Genomic DNA, 15,623 nt, shown 5'->3' with positions numbered 1-15,623 from the left:
AATGTAGTTCCATTTGCTTGGTCAGTGATATTACATAATTGAAGATTCCTTTAACTTCAATGTCATGGAGGGTTTTGCCTGTTTTCTTTTATGTACTTTTCAAGTCAGATGTTTAGTTCTTTAATTCATTTTGACCTGACTCTTGTGCATGGAATTAGAGATGTCTAAGTTTATTTTTCACATGTAGCTGTCCAGTTTTCCCTGCACCACTTGTTAAAGCATAGATAATACAATCCTTGGGAAAAAGAAGAAGGGAAGCATCACCTTCCCCAGCTTTAAACTGTACTACAAAGTGGTAATAATTAAAACAGCATGGAATTGGAATAAGACAGACCTGCAGACCAATGGAATAGAGTTGAATATCTTGACACACACAATCTCAAATATCTGATCATTTAATCTTTGATAAGGGAGCAACAAATAAGCTTATTTTACTTTTATTTCTGGACCAAATGATCTAATCTTTTCTTTTTTGCAGTAGTGGGCCTTGTATACTTCATAGTAAGTTGCCAGTAGTTTTAGTTTTAAATTTTATTTGAGGCATTGTGATTTATAGTACTATTAATAATAGGGTTTCTTGAATGCTGCATTTGAATACCACACTTTCCATCCAGGGAGTGTTCACTTCCATCAACCACTAGGCAATGTCTCACTGGCCCCACCTCCATTTCCCATCCTTCACCATTGATGAGTTAAGTTCTGTTAACCAGTTTCCCTGTTCTGTTACCTTTTGTCATTTGTTGTTTTTCCCTAACTACATTTCTTTATGTCTCACAAAATAAGAGAGGTCATTCTGTTTATGTCTTTATTCTTATAACTTTACACAACATGATATTCTTCATACTCATTCAAATAGCACAAATTGCAGTTAGTCCTTTCTTATAGCCCACTGGTAATGTATTAAGCTAATTACCACAGTTTCTTTATTCAGTCATCTCTTCGTGGACACTTGGATTGTTTCCAGATTTTGTCTATTGTGAATAGTGCTCCAAGGAACATAGGAGCACAAATGTTATAAAGAAGTGGAATTGCTAGGTTATATGGAACTTGTATTCTTTTTTTGTTTGAAATGTCTTCAGATTATTTTCCAAAATATATTCAGAAAGAGATTTTTTTAATAGGGACCCGTGTTTGATTCCTCCTTCCCTCTCTGAGAGCCTGGCAAGCTATTGAGAATATCTCGTCCGCACGGCAGAGCCTGGCAAGCTATCCGTGGTGTATTTGATATGCCAAAAAGAGTAACAATAGGTCTCACAATGGAGATGTTACTGGTGCCCGCTCGAGCAAATTGATGAGCAATAGGATGACAGTGATACAGTGATCTCCAGTGATATAAGGACTATGGGCTCTGCATAGGAGAGCTCAGGTGGGAAAGGGTGTTGTAAACCAAACATCACGTGAACTCTTCTAACAACAAATGAAAACCTGAGAGTAGGACAGGCATGGACTTTTTATTCCCTTAGTCAACTGGAAATATTTCTTTTCTGGAACTTCTTATATTATATCCCACCTATTCAGGAAAGACAGCAAGTAGTTATGGTAAAGATGAGAGAGAGACAGAGAGAGAGAGAGAGAGAGAGAGAGAGAGAGAGAGAGAGAGAGAGAGAGAGAGAGAGAGAGAGAGAGAGAGAAGAGAGCAGTGGATAAGGCACTCGCCTTGTATGTGGCCAACCTGGGTTTGACCTCTGGGACTATATATGATTCCCATGAGCACCACCAGGAGTGATTCCTGAGCACAGAGCCAGGAGTTAGCCTTAAGTACCATTGTGTGGCCTCCAAACCAAAAACAAAAAGAAAAAAAAGAAAAGAAAACTGTAAGAGGGGGCTGGAGCGATAGCACAGCGGGTAGGGCGTTCGCCTTGCACGTGGCCGACCCAGGTTCTAATCCCAGCATCCCATATGGTCCCCCAAGCACCGCCAGGAGTAATTCCTGAGTGCAAAGCCAGGAGTAACCCCTGAGCATTGCTGGGTGTGACCCAAAAAGAAAAAAAAAACTGTAAGAAAAAGAAAGAAGAGTATGACATAAATGGTTAGTACCATGTTAATATGTTAATGTCATGCTTGATAATTTAACTGATAAAACTCTGTGTGGAGATAGGGATTGAGCTAAATATATTTGGAAATAACTATCACCCAATATTGTGTTTCTTTAGTATGACTATGCAGTCAGGCACAAAACATGTTAGTATTTATGATCTCATAAAACATATAAATTGTTTTTCTTGTTTTTTGGTATTGATATGTAATTAGGGATATTTCAAATATATGAGATGGTAAGTAGCTTTTAGTTTATTTCCTTAGTAAAATATTTTTATGTGCATTCATTATTTTTTAAACATTGTAAAAATATTTTATTATTACATTTTTTTATAAAGGTGATGTGATATTCACAAATTACTGTGTTGCTCTAAATATGAAAAATATGCTTTCAGAGCTCATTATGATGATGATGATGATAATCCTCACATTGATTCTGTTTTACATTTTTTGGTTCATGAGTGACATACGTTTTCTTCTTGCTTAATTAAAAAAAATTTAGAACACGACTTGATGAATTGAGAATGTTCCTAGAGAATGAGACCTGGGAACTTTGTCCTGTTAAGTCAAATTTCAGTATCTTGCAACTTCATGTAAGTATTTCTTAAGAACAAATAATCTGTGTTTAATTTAATTACCTTTAAAAAAGTAGATACTTGGCTGTATTTATAAAATAATTAAGAAATCATGACTTTTATTTCTTAAAGATCAGTAGTTGCAAGTCTCTTATCTGAGTGCTCTTATGAATGTCAAACTGTATCATAGACTTTTATAAATTCTTTTCCTATGACAGAAAAACTCTGTCTAAAAAGGAATTATAATTGAAATAATATTTTTTCTTTTGAGTTCATAAGAGATTCTTTTGCTTTGTTTGCTTTATTAAATATTTAAGTTTTGCAAAAATTAATCAACTGTATTTTCTTTTATGAAATGGTTCAGATTTTTATAATATTGTTATTTTTTATTTATTTATTTATTTTGCTTTTTGGGTCACACCCAGCAATGCTCAGGGTTACTCCTGGCTTTGCACTCAGGAATTACTCCTGGCGGTGCTTGGGGGACCATATGGGATGCCAGGGATCGAACCCGGGTCGGCCGCGTGCAAGGCAAACGCCCTCCCCACTGTGCTATCGCTCTGGCCCCAATATTGTTATTATTTAAAGAGACTAATAGTTGCATAGTTTATATTATAAGTCATCAATTTGCCTATTGTGAGAAAATCCCTCAGAAGTAAAAATGGTAATTATAAGAAGTGCTCTGAACTATTTTTTATTGGTACTTATAGAAATGTTTTATTTATTGGATGATTTTTTGAATTCTTATACATTAGGAAATAATCTTGTTGCACAGAAAATAATGCGAGCAGATATCTGTAATTGATTTTTTTCTCTTAGTTGGAACACAGTATAGCTAAATTATAGCTAAATATTTCTTGTGTATTAGTTAATTTTCTGCAAATGCCACATGTCAAAATGTAATGCTTAAACTTAGATCCCTGTGGAGTAGTTCATTAGTGTTTAATTTTGCCTTTGGAGGGAATGGCTTGCTAAAAGCAATGTTTTTACTCTTAGTAAGTATAGGGAATACATAAGTCAAAATTTTTTTTAAAGGATATTCTTTATTTACCTATTGTCTAATAAAAATAAAGATCACTACTGGATATAGCCCCAAATATATAATAATAATTGCTATCATTTAAAAATAATGGTAATAGTTATAAATCAAATCAGGGATTGAATTTTAATAAATCACTAATGTTGACTCATATTAGCATTTTAGAACTAAGCCATTTTCCAATACAATATTATTCACAAAGTAGAAAGTTTTCAATATTAAATATGAATGTATTTCTTTTTCTCCTAGACCCTAAATCCTAAGAGAAAGGAGAAACCAAGTGTTATTTTTCTCTGTTACTTAGTGGCTAGCAAAGGTCTGGTAACAAAAGCACTATTTACAAATAACTTCTAAAACAAAACTTTGTCCTACTAGGACTTTTGCTGCTGTGTTAACATCTTTAGACTATAACATTCAAATTTCTTAAATTATGTTTTAAAAAATTATTTCTGTGTTGTTTCATAAGGTAAGCCAAAAGTAGAGTGATATCAATAATACTGTTTCAAGGGGCTGGAGTGATAGCATAGTGGGTAGGGCGTTTGCCTTGCATGCAGCCGACCCGGGTTCGAATCCCAGCATTCCATATGGTCCCCTGAGCACCGCCAGGAGTGGTTCCTGAGTGCAGAGCCAGGAGTGACCCCTGTGCATCGCCAGGTGTGACCCAAAAACCAAAAAAAAAAAAAAGAAAAAAATAATACTGTTTCAAATAATTATCAGTGATGTCTTGTCATTTGGAAAACTTTTCAATGTATCTATTCAGTGCTTGCACACAACCTGAAAACAGGATTGTTATTTTAAAAAATACTATACATTCTTGTTGATAGAATATGTTTCGGTGCTTTTGTTCCTGAAGATAGTGATTTTTTTTAATATCTAGGAATTTAAATTTATGGAACAGTCTCGTTCTCCATCAGTTTCACCTAGTAAGCAGTCAGCCTCATCTACCTCAAAAACAGTTACTTTGTTTGAACAGTACTGTAGTGGGGGAAATCCATTTGAAATTCAGTCCAACCATAAAGATGAAGAAACAGAAGATGTCCTGGCTTCTAATGGGGTATGTAATTTTCTAAAAACATGGTGTATTATGTAAATCATATTTTCATATTGGTAAAGTATTCTACTTTATGAATAAGCTAATTGGCTAGATTTACTTGTTCATTTGCTACCCACCTTCTTACCCATATACTTAGTTTATTGTTACATGTAGGGATAATGACTTTACAATAAACATAATTGACTTTGCTTTTTTGAATGATAAAATTTGCTTTTCACTATATCACTATATCACTGTCATCCCGTTGCTCATCAATTTGCTCGAGCGGGCACCAGTAACATCTCCATTGTGAGACTTGCTGTTACTGTTTTTGGCATATTGGATATGCCTGGGGTAGCTTGCCAGGCTTTGCTGTGCGGGCGAGATACACTCGGTAGCTTGCTGGGCTCTCCAAGAGGGGTGGAGGAATCGAACCGGGTTGGCCTCATGCAAGGCAAGCACCCTACCCGCTATGCTATTGCTCCAGCCCAAAATTTGCCTTTATATCTACTCTATTTACCATGTTATTAATCAAATGGTACAACATTTTTGCTGCTATAAAGATAAATGCTGCTATAAAGATATATCTTTATTAGATAGATGAATGTATCGTCTATGCTCTTTTCTCAGCTCAACCCCTGGGTAAGAAAGGGAATTACTTTGTTCCATGTCTCTTTCTCTAAAGAGAGTAATGTCTTGCTTACTTGCTTGGTAGGGATATTTTTAGGATCCAGGGTTGTGATGTTTTAATTGTGTTTGTGATTTAATTGTGATTTGGTGGAGATAGAGTTAAAGCTATTTACATTTAACAAAATCTGTTGAATTTATATCTGTATTTTAGTTTTGATATTTTTTTGTTTTAGTTTTGATATGTTTTTAAAGTACTGGAGCAATAGCATATCTGGTAGGGCGTTTGCCTTGCATGTAGCCGACCTGGGTTCGATTCCTTCATCCCTCTCAGAGAGCCCTGCAAGCTACCAAAAGTATCCCGCCCACACAGCAGAGCCTGACATATTCGATATACCCATGGCATATTTGTTATGCCAAAAACAGTAACAAGTCTCATAATGGAGACATTAGTGGTGCCCACTCGAGCAAAATCAATGAACAACGGGACGACAGTGCTACAGTGCTATGTTTTTAAAGCTTTTTTGAAAGGACTGGAGCGATAGCACGGTGGCTAGGGCATTTGCCTTGCACGTGGCCGACCCGGGTTTGATTCCTCCATCCCTCTTGGAAAGCCTGGCAAGCTCCTGAGAGTATCCCACCCGCATGGCAGAGCCTGTCAATCTACCATGGCATATTCAATATGCCAAAAACAGTAACAAGTCTCACAATGGATGTTACTAGTGCCTGCTCGAGCAAATCGATGAACAACGGGACGACAATGCTATAGTGCTACTATTACTGTGCTTTATATGAAGCACAAGTTATTTCATAGTAAGCTATATTCAAAATTATACTTTAATGATTATATGTATTGTTTTGCTTTTATGAACTAGACACATATTTCTCAAAGATGCACATAGCGGGTACTAGTCTATTGGGAGTTGGGCGGGGAATACAGTACTATTCATGTGTGTAACTTAGGGGTACTTTGTTTAATGAAGATAGATTCTAGTGGGTTGTTGAATACTTACTTTTCTAAAAGGAGGAAGTAGGGCAAGTCAGTTTGGAATCTCTTAAATAGATTAAACTCAGAGGAATTAAGGCATTTCAGTGTGTGTGTGTGTGTGTGTGTGTGTGTGTGTGTGTGTGTGTGTGTGTGTGCGTGCAGCAGGTATTGATTCCAGGTATGTGCTTAACCACTGAGCTATATATATGGCCCCAGTCTCCTAGTGTTAAAGAATGATATATACTTCTATGTGGTGATTTTGTTAAATCTCCTGAAGTGTTTAGTTCTCATTACTTATGGCAATTATTTTCTGTTAATTTACCATGAGTTCTGAATTAGCAAATGCAGAACCAATGTTCCTGGGGTAAATGTCAGTTTGGGTTCTTGTGAGCCTCTAGTAGCTACATTTTCTCAGCCAATCAATGCCAAACCTTGGTTTATGTGTGTTTGTTTGTACTCAAAGACATCTCTTGTAAATAATGTTGATCCCATTGAACACATGGCAGATAGCAGTGTTCTTCCTGTCTGAACATGGTTATGCAACACATGCCCTCAAGCACATGACAATCTTGTGCTTAGGAGCACCAGATACCACATTATCACTGTTCTTAGTGGTTATTATTCTATGGTATGAAATCACAAAGGGAGAACAATAAGTTTTTCTAAATGACTCTTAATTTAACCAGAAGAAAGGTGCTTTTTTATTTATTTGTTTGTTTATTTTTTGCTCTCTTGGGTCATACCTGGCAATGCATAGGGGTTACTTCTGGTTTGGAATCAGGAATTACTCCTGGTGGTGCTCAGGGGACCATATGGGATGCTGGGAATCAAACCAGGGTCAGCCACGTGCAAGGCAAATGCCCTACCCGCTGTGCTATCGCTCCAGCCCCCAGAAAGGTGCTTTTTAGAGCGAAAGAACAAAAACAAGTCACAGGGCCACATTGTTTGCCCTTAGCAGGGATGGTCTTGTGGGAGTATTTTGGAGGACTCATTGGAAGCACTTAGCACAATCCTTCTCTCCTGCTCAGTAGTCATGTTAATCATATTTATTGGCACTAGTAATAATGATAATGATAATGATAATGATAACTGTCCTTTCTTCTTTTGCTGCCACTCTTAGGCTGGCCATAGGCTAGAGTATCATAAAGATGATGGTTACGTTAGGAAGATCCTTTCCTTTCCCTCTCAAAATCAAATCCACTGTTTTGCCCACACACTCAGTAATGCCTAGGTGCTATGTCTGATTTTCCAAACTACCCTGGGATTTAAATCACATAATAAGTAATTAGAATATCAACATGTGTTTTGTGCTTACTAAAGTGAACTAAGAATTTTGAATGATAGAATAGGAGGACAGGGATGTGGCTCTGCGGTAGATCACTAGCATTGCAGGTGTGAGGCTGAGTTTGATCCCTAGCACGTAGCTCATAGAGTTCCAGAATTGGTCACTCAGTCTTTTTGTAGTGAGCTAACTTGTTGGACATAAACATGATGATATCTCCTGGAAGAAAAGATATCTTCCAGTCAATTCTATACACACTCTTTCCCTTTTCTAAGACCTAGGGTGTTTATTTTTTATATCCTTGTATTTGTTTCATATGAAAACTTAGTTTTTTAAAAGCATAAGTTTTTATAGGTCTTACGTTTATATATTTTCTCTTTTTTTTCCCTTGACTTGGTTGCATTACAATTATAAAGAAAATAAAAAGATGATGTTTGTTTTTGTTTTAGGGGGCACACTCAGTGGTTTTCAGGGGTTGTTCCCAGGTATTTGGGAGAATCATGGAATGATGAGAATCAAACCTGAGCCTCCCATGTGTAACGCATGAATTCCAGCCCTTTGAGATCTCTCTCTGGCCCAAGGATAATACTTCTCAGTGACAAAATTAAAGCTGCATTATTAAGAACCATCTTCTCTAAGCTACTTGTTAGGAAATCAGAAACTTGTATTTAGTGTAATGCCTTTAATAAATAGTGTTTCTTTATATCCTTTGCTGAACATACTTTATTCTTTTTAGTACGAGTCTGATGAACAAGAGAAAAGTGCCTATCAGGAATATGACAGTGATAGTGATGTTCCAGAGGAACTAAAACGAGATTATGTGGATGAGCAGACAGGAGATGCTCCTGTGAAAAGGTAATTGCTTTTAGATTGTATGGTATTTCGCACTTGCACTTGAGGTTGTACAGTTTAAGATTTCCTTTAAAAGTTAAAGAAGAAACAAAGTAGCTTTTGCATGTGCAAGGCTGTGAGTTCAGCCACCACCACTGCATGTGCCACACACAGAGATGCTGGGGAACCATATGGGATGCTGGGAATTATACCTGGGTTGGCCATGTGCAAGGCAAATGCCGTACCCGCTGTACTAGTACTCCAGCCCCACCTTAAATATTTCTTGACTTTATCAAATTTCTAGTATTTCATAGCCACCCTCCCTGCTTCCTTTCCCCTTTCCTTTGTTACCATTTTTGCAATGACAGGAGGCCACATATACTTGGCCATATTGCTCACATATTTTGGTAGAGATGCTTGCTGTAGGTCACACACTTGATTATAGTGAGCTAGAGATCATATACTTCATTGCCAGGGATCCCAAGCAGAGCCCCTGGGGATCGTATTGAGGCATGTGGGGGTGATGCTAGAGATTAAACTCTCAGCCTCACTGAGCCTTGACTTGCAAAGCAGACATTTTTGCCATGGAGCTGTGCTTGAGCCCCTTAATTCAGATTCTTGGGAATAATTCTTTTTCTGTTTATAAGTTTGAAATCAGTGTGCTTTGTACGTTTGATGCATAATTTCTATAACATGTCTAATTTTGGGGAGGAGATGTTTAAGTGTGATTTCTTTTTTTAATGACTGTCTTAGAATGAAATATATTACTGGTTTATTTTGCTTATTGTTCTTTCCTACTGGACTGTAAGTAATGTATGGACAGAAGGATAATCTCTATATTCCTACCAAGACATAATAGGATTTTCTTTAACTGATTAGTGAATGAAGAATATAGCCTAAGCTGAAAACCTGATTTACTACTTTGACAACTCTAATTGCTACTCTTTTTTTCCCATATTAAGTGTTTCACGAGAAACTCTGAAAAGCAGGAAGAAATCAGATTACAGTCTAAATAAAGTGAATGCACCCATCTTAACAAACACAACACTGAATGTAATAAGACTTGTTGGTAAGTAGCTTAAAAAAGAAAAGGAAACATTATTTAGTCTATGTGTTGTTACCAATTGATTTTTCCTTGCAGTTTTTATTCTATATTCTATTGTCCACTTCAGTGAAGGAGTAAGATTAATGCCTTTATTTGTTCAAAATGTATAATACTGATATTATTATTAGTTTTTTCCTATTAACTACTTAGTATTTGTGTCATCCAATTTTTCTAAAATATCCCTATTAATCGAAATGTAACAAAAATTCTCTGAGTTAGAAACGCATGTAGGATCATGATAATACCAGTTTTACATTTACACAGTATTTTTGTACTTAATTGTTTCCATTGATCTTCACAATCTTCCTGTCAGATAAGGCAGAGTGAAAAGTGAGTGTCTAGCATTTTCAGACACAAGGGTTCTATAAACCAAATATTCTCTCTATAGGAAGTGTTGTTTTTATTACAGATAAGACCTTTATTGATGATTTTATTGGAGGAAACAGCATGAAGAAATGTTCTTTGAAGGATTTTAAAAAATTATTTCAACGTCTTGCTATCTCAGCCTTTATATCTCACAATTTTTATATAAATTGTAGATATGTCTTCTTCTATTAGTAAAGGCATTTATACGAACTAGTTTTTTTTCTCTGAAAACTTAGTGTTTTTTATATAGAGACACTATTCTGTTTATCGTGGTGATAATTTCATATTGCCTATGAAATAGGTTACTTTTAGCTCCAATGAAGTGGTTTGTGTTTTTGAAGAAAATTTCTATATTTTATTAGTGAATACGATAAAGTAGGTAGTGTTCTTTGGAAGTCCTTTTTTTTTAAGGGAGAATAATAGAGAAGTAATAACAATTGAGAAAAGACAAGTTGTACATTTTCATAACAAAAATGGCAGATTTAAAAAATCTTATGGTCAGTTATTTCAGAGAAATGAGTTCTTCTTTACTAATTTAACATATATCATCATTAGTTACTTTTCTGGAATATATAAAATCATATTAGAAGCAAAGGTGGAGTACAGTACAACAGGTAAGTTACTTCCCTTGCACGTGGCCAACATGTGTTTGATCTCTGGCATCCCATATGGTCCTCCAGTGCCGCCTGGAGTAATTCTCGAGTCCAGAGCCAGGAATATCCCCGAGCACCACTGGGTAATGCTCCAAAACAAATTTTAAAAACCCATAATCATATTGGAAGGGTTCTGAGAGATCATCTCATCTCAATTCCCATAAAATAGAATTTTTTTCTATAAAGCCTGTAAGATGTGTGGACATCTAGCTTATATTTTATGTTTAATGATTATTGAAGCATGCTGGTTTGCAAGACTACTCATTCTATGATTAGACTGATCTAATTTGTAGAAATATTTTCCTTATGGTAAACCAAGTCTATATCTTTGTGATGCATCAGTTGCCCGTAGTTCTGTCCTTAAAAATCAAAGAGTAAATGAACTTTCTTCTCTTAATCTGTATGGTCACGGGACTAGAGTGATAGCACAGTGGGTGAGGCATTTGCCTTGCACGTGCCCGATCTGGGTTTGATTCTCAGCATCCCATATGGTCCCCTGAGCACTGCCAGGGGTAATTCCTGAGTGCAGAGCCAGGAGTAACCCCTGAGCACAGCTGGGTGTAACCCAAAAATAAAAAATTTTTTTAAAAAAAGTAATCTGTATGGTCACTTTGTAGACTTGTGGTCATAACTGTCCTGTCCTGTCTTTTCTCATACTCACAACCCACTAATTCATTCTTCAGATTCCCTCTATTCACTTCCCTCCTGTGAACCTCTCTGATGGCTGTTTCCTCATCCCTGTTACCCTCCTTGATTTTCTGGATTCATTTAGTGACTGAAGTTTTAGTGACTGAACATACTGCTTGAGGTGTAGTTTAATGAAGTAATCTTTTGCTTGTTTGTCTTGAGTAACACACACACAGACACACACAGACACACAGATACACACACAGACACACAGACACATACACACACACACACTCCTTCCTAGCAGATTAGTGACTCATCCACAGAGGCTTATTGTGATATTTACTGCTCTTGATCATTATATTTCTGCTTTAAGTATCTTCATTCTGAAGTGGAGACTGAAAATAGATTGTCATTTTGAACCATGGGGAGAAGAGCAAGAGCTTAAAAATATGTTGACTCATAAGGATTCCACACTGATGTCACTTTACTTCAACCCTTGGCTTCCTCTTAGATGTTACTAAAGCATATCAGGCTTGACTATGGGGGTAGAGAAGTATACTTCTCTTCAAAGCTATACTGCATTTCTCAAGAAGTAGATATGAATATATAATTCTTCCACAGGAGGCCAAAAAAATAGGGAAAGCATTACATTAACCACCTTTGGTATTGCTTTTAATTTTTTTAAATTTTGTTTTAGAGACCTGTAGGATACCATTGGATTTGTCCTTTTAGCCTTGCTGCAGGGAACTTAGTTTACCTTAAAGCAATGTTCTTTCTGTATGGACACAGGAAGACAGTTAATATCATGCTTTGTAACCTGGGAGCTGATTGACTCCAGTAATATTTACTCCTGGGCATCTGCTTTCTCAACTCAGTTGCCCTTAGTTCCTAGCACCCCAAAAGCAGAGTCCCGGCGAGGGATGGAATGGACCCAGGGCAACCTGTGAGCTACCCTGGCATCAAACTGGGCCAGGCTAAAGTGCCACAGTATTCAACTATAAGTTGAGAGCATGGTCATACACAAATGCTGTCATGATCCAAAAGTAACGATGAGACTAGGACCCTGCTGGGATTAGGAAGACTAATCTGGTCTGAGGACTGTGGTCTGGAATATATAGTGAGATGTCCTCAGAAAGAACTAAACTTTAAGTTCGATATATCTCTTACTGTGCTCATACAGAATGGCATTGCTAGAAAAATTTGAAGCAAATTTACTAAAACTATTTAAGTGGGTTACTAGCTGAGGAAAGGAGAAAGTGACACACCTTGGATGGGATCCTGCCCTTGAGTGGATCTCCTAGTAATCTGGAGTAATCTCCTTAGATGAGATTGCATTAGTCTCCTGGAGGAGTGTTTTTACCCCTCTTTGTTGATTTGTTAATGTTCAACCCACCTTTGTGTTCCCACCCTATGTGATTTTTATATAAACTAAGAGTATAAGAGAAGTAGAGACAGAAGACACAGAAGCAGGGAGAAGACACAGAAGCAGAGAGAAGACACAGACAGAACACAGAACGAAAGAGAATCATTGGAGCCAGAAGCAGGGGAAAGAAAGCACAAAGCAAGTGAGAAGTGAGAGCAAGTGGGGCTCCAGAGAGAGAAGCAGAAGGGCTTTAGAGAGAGAGAGATCAGAAGAAAAGAGATTGGAAGAGACCAGAGGAGAGACGACAGAGACAGAGAGAGGTTGGAAGAGACCAGAGGAGAGACTACAGAGACAGACAGAGATAGAGAGACAGAAGAGAACACAGCAGCACACACAGAAGCAGAGCACAAGGAGGAGCCATCCCGATCCTGTCTATACACAGTGGCTCAAGAGCACCGAATGCGAGTGGAGAGAGAGAAAGAGAAAGAGAGAAAAGAGAGAGAGAGCAGTCCTGAGAGCCCGTGAAAAATGCGTGTGCACACACACGCACACACATCATCCCTTTCTGCACTTGCACTTTTATATTTTTTACAGAAACCATAGTTTCTGTTACTTTGGGCATTTGTGGTTTCTTTTTGTCTCAGATATTAGGGAGACCATTCTGTATATGTCCTTTTCTATCTAAATTAACTAGCATGATATTCTCTAGACCCATACAGGTTACACCAAATTACATGATTCCATCTTGTCTTATAGCACTGTAGTATTCCTTGGTGTATATGTGCCATAGTTTTCTTCAACTAGTCACTTGTCCTTGTACACTGGACTGCTTTTAGATTTTGGCAATTGTGAATAATACTGCAATGAACATAACAATGTAAATGTTTTTTTCTAGTGTTTTTTGGCTTTTGGGGTAGATGCTAAGAAGTGGAATTGCTGAATCATGTGAAAGCTAAATGCTTAGTTTTTTGAGAAATGTCCATATTGTTTCCAAAGACACTGAGCCAGTTGACATTCTCACCCTGCCAGCATTGTTTTTTTTTTTTGGAGGGGGGTCTTTGGGATTTGTGCCAGTTTCATGGTATGAGATATCTCATTGTTATTTTGATTTGTATTTCCCTGATGTTAAGTTTTTCATATAACTTTTGTCTATCTCTCTTTTTAAAGGAAGTGTCTATTTATTTCCTCTCATTTTTTGATGTTTTTTTTTTTCTTATAAAGTTCTACCACTGCTTCATATACCTAACACATTGTCCCTTTGTCAGATGAGTGGAGGACATATTTTTTCTCCCAGTATGTGGAGTGTCTTTTTATTCTGGTCCTTTTTTTGTTTCTTTTTTTGTGGAGCAGAAGATTCTTAGTTTGACTTAGTCCCATTTGTTTATCTTTGCTTCCATTTGCTTGCCAGTGGTACTGAACCATTGAAGATGCCTCAAAATTCAGTGTCATGAAATGGTCTATGTCTTTCCTAGAACACTGCAGAGTCAATGTAGTCCTTATAAAAATACCTGTGACATTTTTTAAAGACATTTATCAAATACTGTTGAATGTTATATGGAGTAATAAAACCCCCGGAATAGCCAAAGCAATCCTAGGGATATGGAATAGTAGTGTAAAGTGTAATTAGATTCTCAGGGCAGTGGAATAGAGTTGAGAGTCCAGACAGATCCTCAGGTATATGGATATTTAGTCTTTGACAAAGGAACCAAAAGTATGAATTGGAGTAAGGAAAAGCTTTTCAACAGATGGTGTTGGGAAAACAGGTCAGTCATATGCAAAAAAATGAACTCAGATCCCTTCATAATGCCATGCACAAAAGTCAAACCAAAATGGATTAGATACCTCAATAGCAGACCTGAATCCATAAATTATATTGAATTTTTTTACTTTATCTGGTTTTAAAAGGACTAGCAATTATATGATTATATTGCTCTAAAAGACGATTCAGTAGAATAAAATATAAAGCTAAAGCAAAATTGAGGAGGACAAATTGGATTTTATTACTTAAATGCAAACATAACATGCAACCCTACTGCAGAAATCTTTTTTTCTTGTGATCACAAGGAAATGTAGAAACAGTGTATCTGGTCATTCTTATTATCTATGGAAGGGATATAATAATGGTAGATATTGATGCCCTTTGGTGCAAAGTTCTGGAAAAAGTACAAAAAATTACTATGTAAAAATTATTGATAGGCAGAGAGATTGGAGAGCAGGAAAGATGTTTGCCTTTTGTATGACCAACCCAAGTTGGAGCCCAGACCATCACATAGGGTTACTGCCCCCCCCTTTACCCCCCCACAGCCCCCACCGGAGTGATTTCTGAGCCCAAGTGGAGCCAGGAGAAAACCCTGAGCTTTTCTGACTCAAATTAACCCCTCCTCTCCAAAAATTGATCGTCAAAGTAGAAAATGTTTTTTTACAAGATTCATGGGAATTGAGAAGAGCCATATTCATAGAATTTTTTAATATGTCAGTTTTATAAAGGAGAGCAAACTGAATCAACCTTACTATGGACAGACATTCTGGCCATTGTAATTTCAACATTCCGCCACCAGATTTTTTACTGGAGTTGCAATTAGGAAACAGTATCTAGTATGCTAATTGAACTTTCATGTTGTCCCATTTAGAACTGGGATTAGGTACTGCCATTATTTCCCCAAGAGGATTTTATGCCTACTACTTTCACTCTCCCTGGGATGTTTTTATCTTCAGTTTGTACATATTCATAAAACAGAACTCTCTGGAATCTTTCACTAAGGGGTCTCCAGCTAATAAGAGCACTATACCCTCCCCTGTTGTTATTGCATAGAGGAGTTTGAAGATTATAAACTGGCAAAGGTAATGCCCCTTCTTATAAAGCAAAGGGGTACAGTTGTGTAAATAAAATAGATTAATTTTTTGGTGCCTGGGAAGATGAAGGAACTAATTATTCAGTAGTTGGGAGACATATTTTAGAACACTAAAGGCATATTGAAAATGTCTTTTTCAAGTAGTGTTTACTTGGTAGATAATTAGGAGAGATTAAACAAAAGATTGTTAATGAGGCTTCCCAGCCCCAGGTGGTACCTAAATCTGTTAGAAAGGCTTCAAG

The 15,623-nt window shown here is 36.9% G+C and overlaps 1 protein-coding gene across 1 annotated transcript in view; it reads left to right on the top strand.

The window, feature by feature from the left end:
* The window catches only part of VPS50 (VPS50 subunit of EARP/GARPII complex), a 119,103-nt gene that overhangs the window by 77,035 nt on the left and 26,445 nt on the right, over positions 1–15,623 (top strand). The window contains exons 17-20 of the mRNA XM_004602182.2: positions 2,540–2,630; positions 4,529–4,705; positions 8,318–8,436; positions 9,375–9,481. Of these exons, the coding sequence (XP_004602239.1) occupies positions 2,540–2,630; positions 4,529–4,705; positions 8,318–8,436; positions 9,375–9,481 (494 nt within the window). The remainder of the gene's footprint in view (positions 1–2,539; positions 2,631–4,528; positions 4,706–8,317; positions 8,437–9,374; positions 9,482–15,623) is intronic.

This window comes from Sorex araneus, chromosome 1 (assembly GCF_027595985.1).
Source record: "Sorex araneus isolate mSorAra2 chromosome 1, mSorAra2.pri, whole genome shotgun sequence".
NCBI lineage: Eukaryota > Metazoa > Chordata > Mammalia > Eulipotyphla > Soricidae > Sorex > Sorex araneus.
This window is presented reverse-complemented; position numbering and strand designations above follow the sequence as displayed.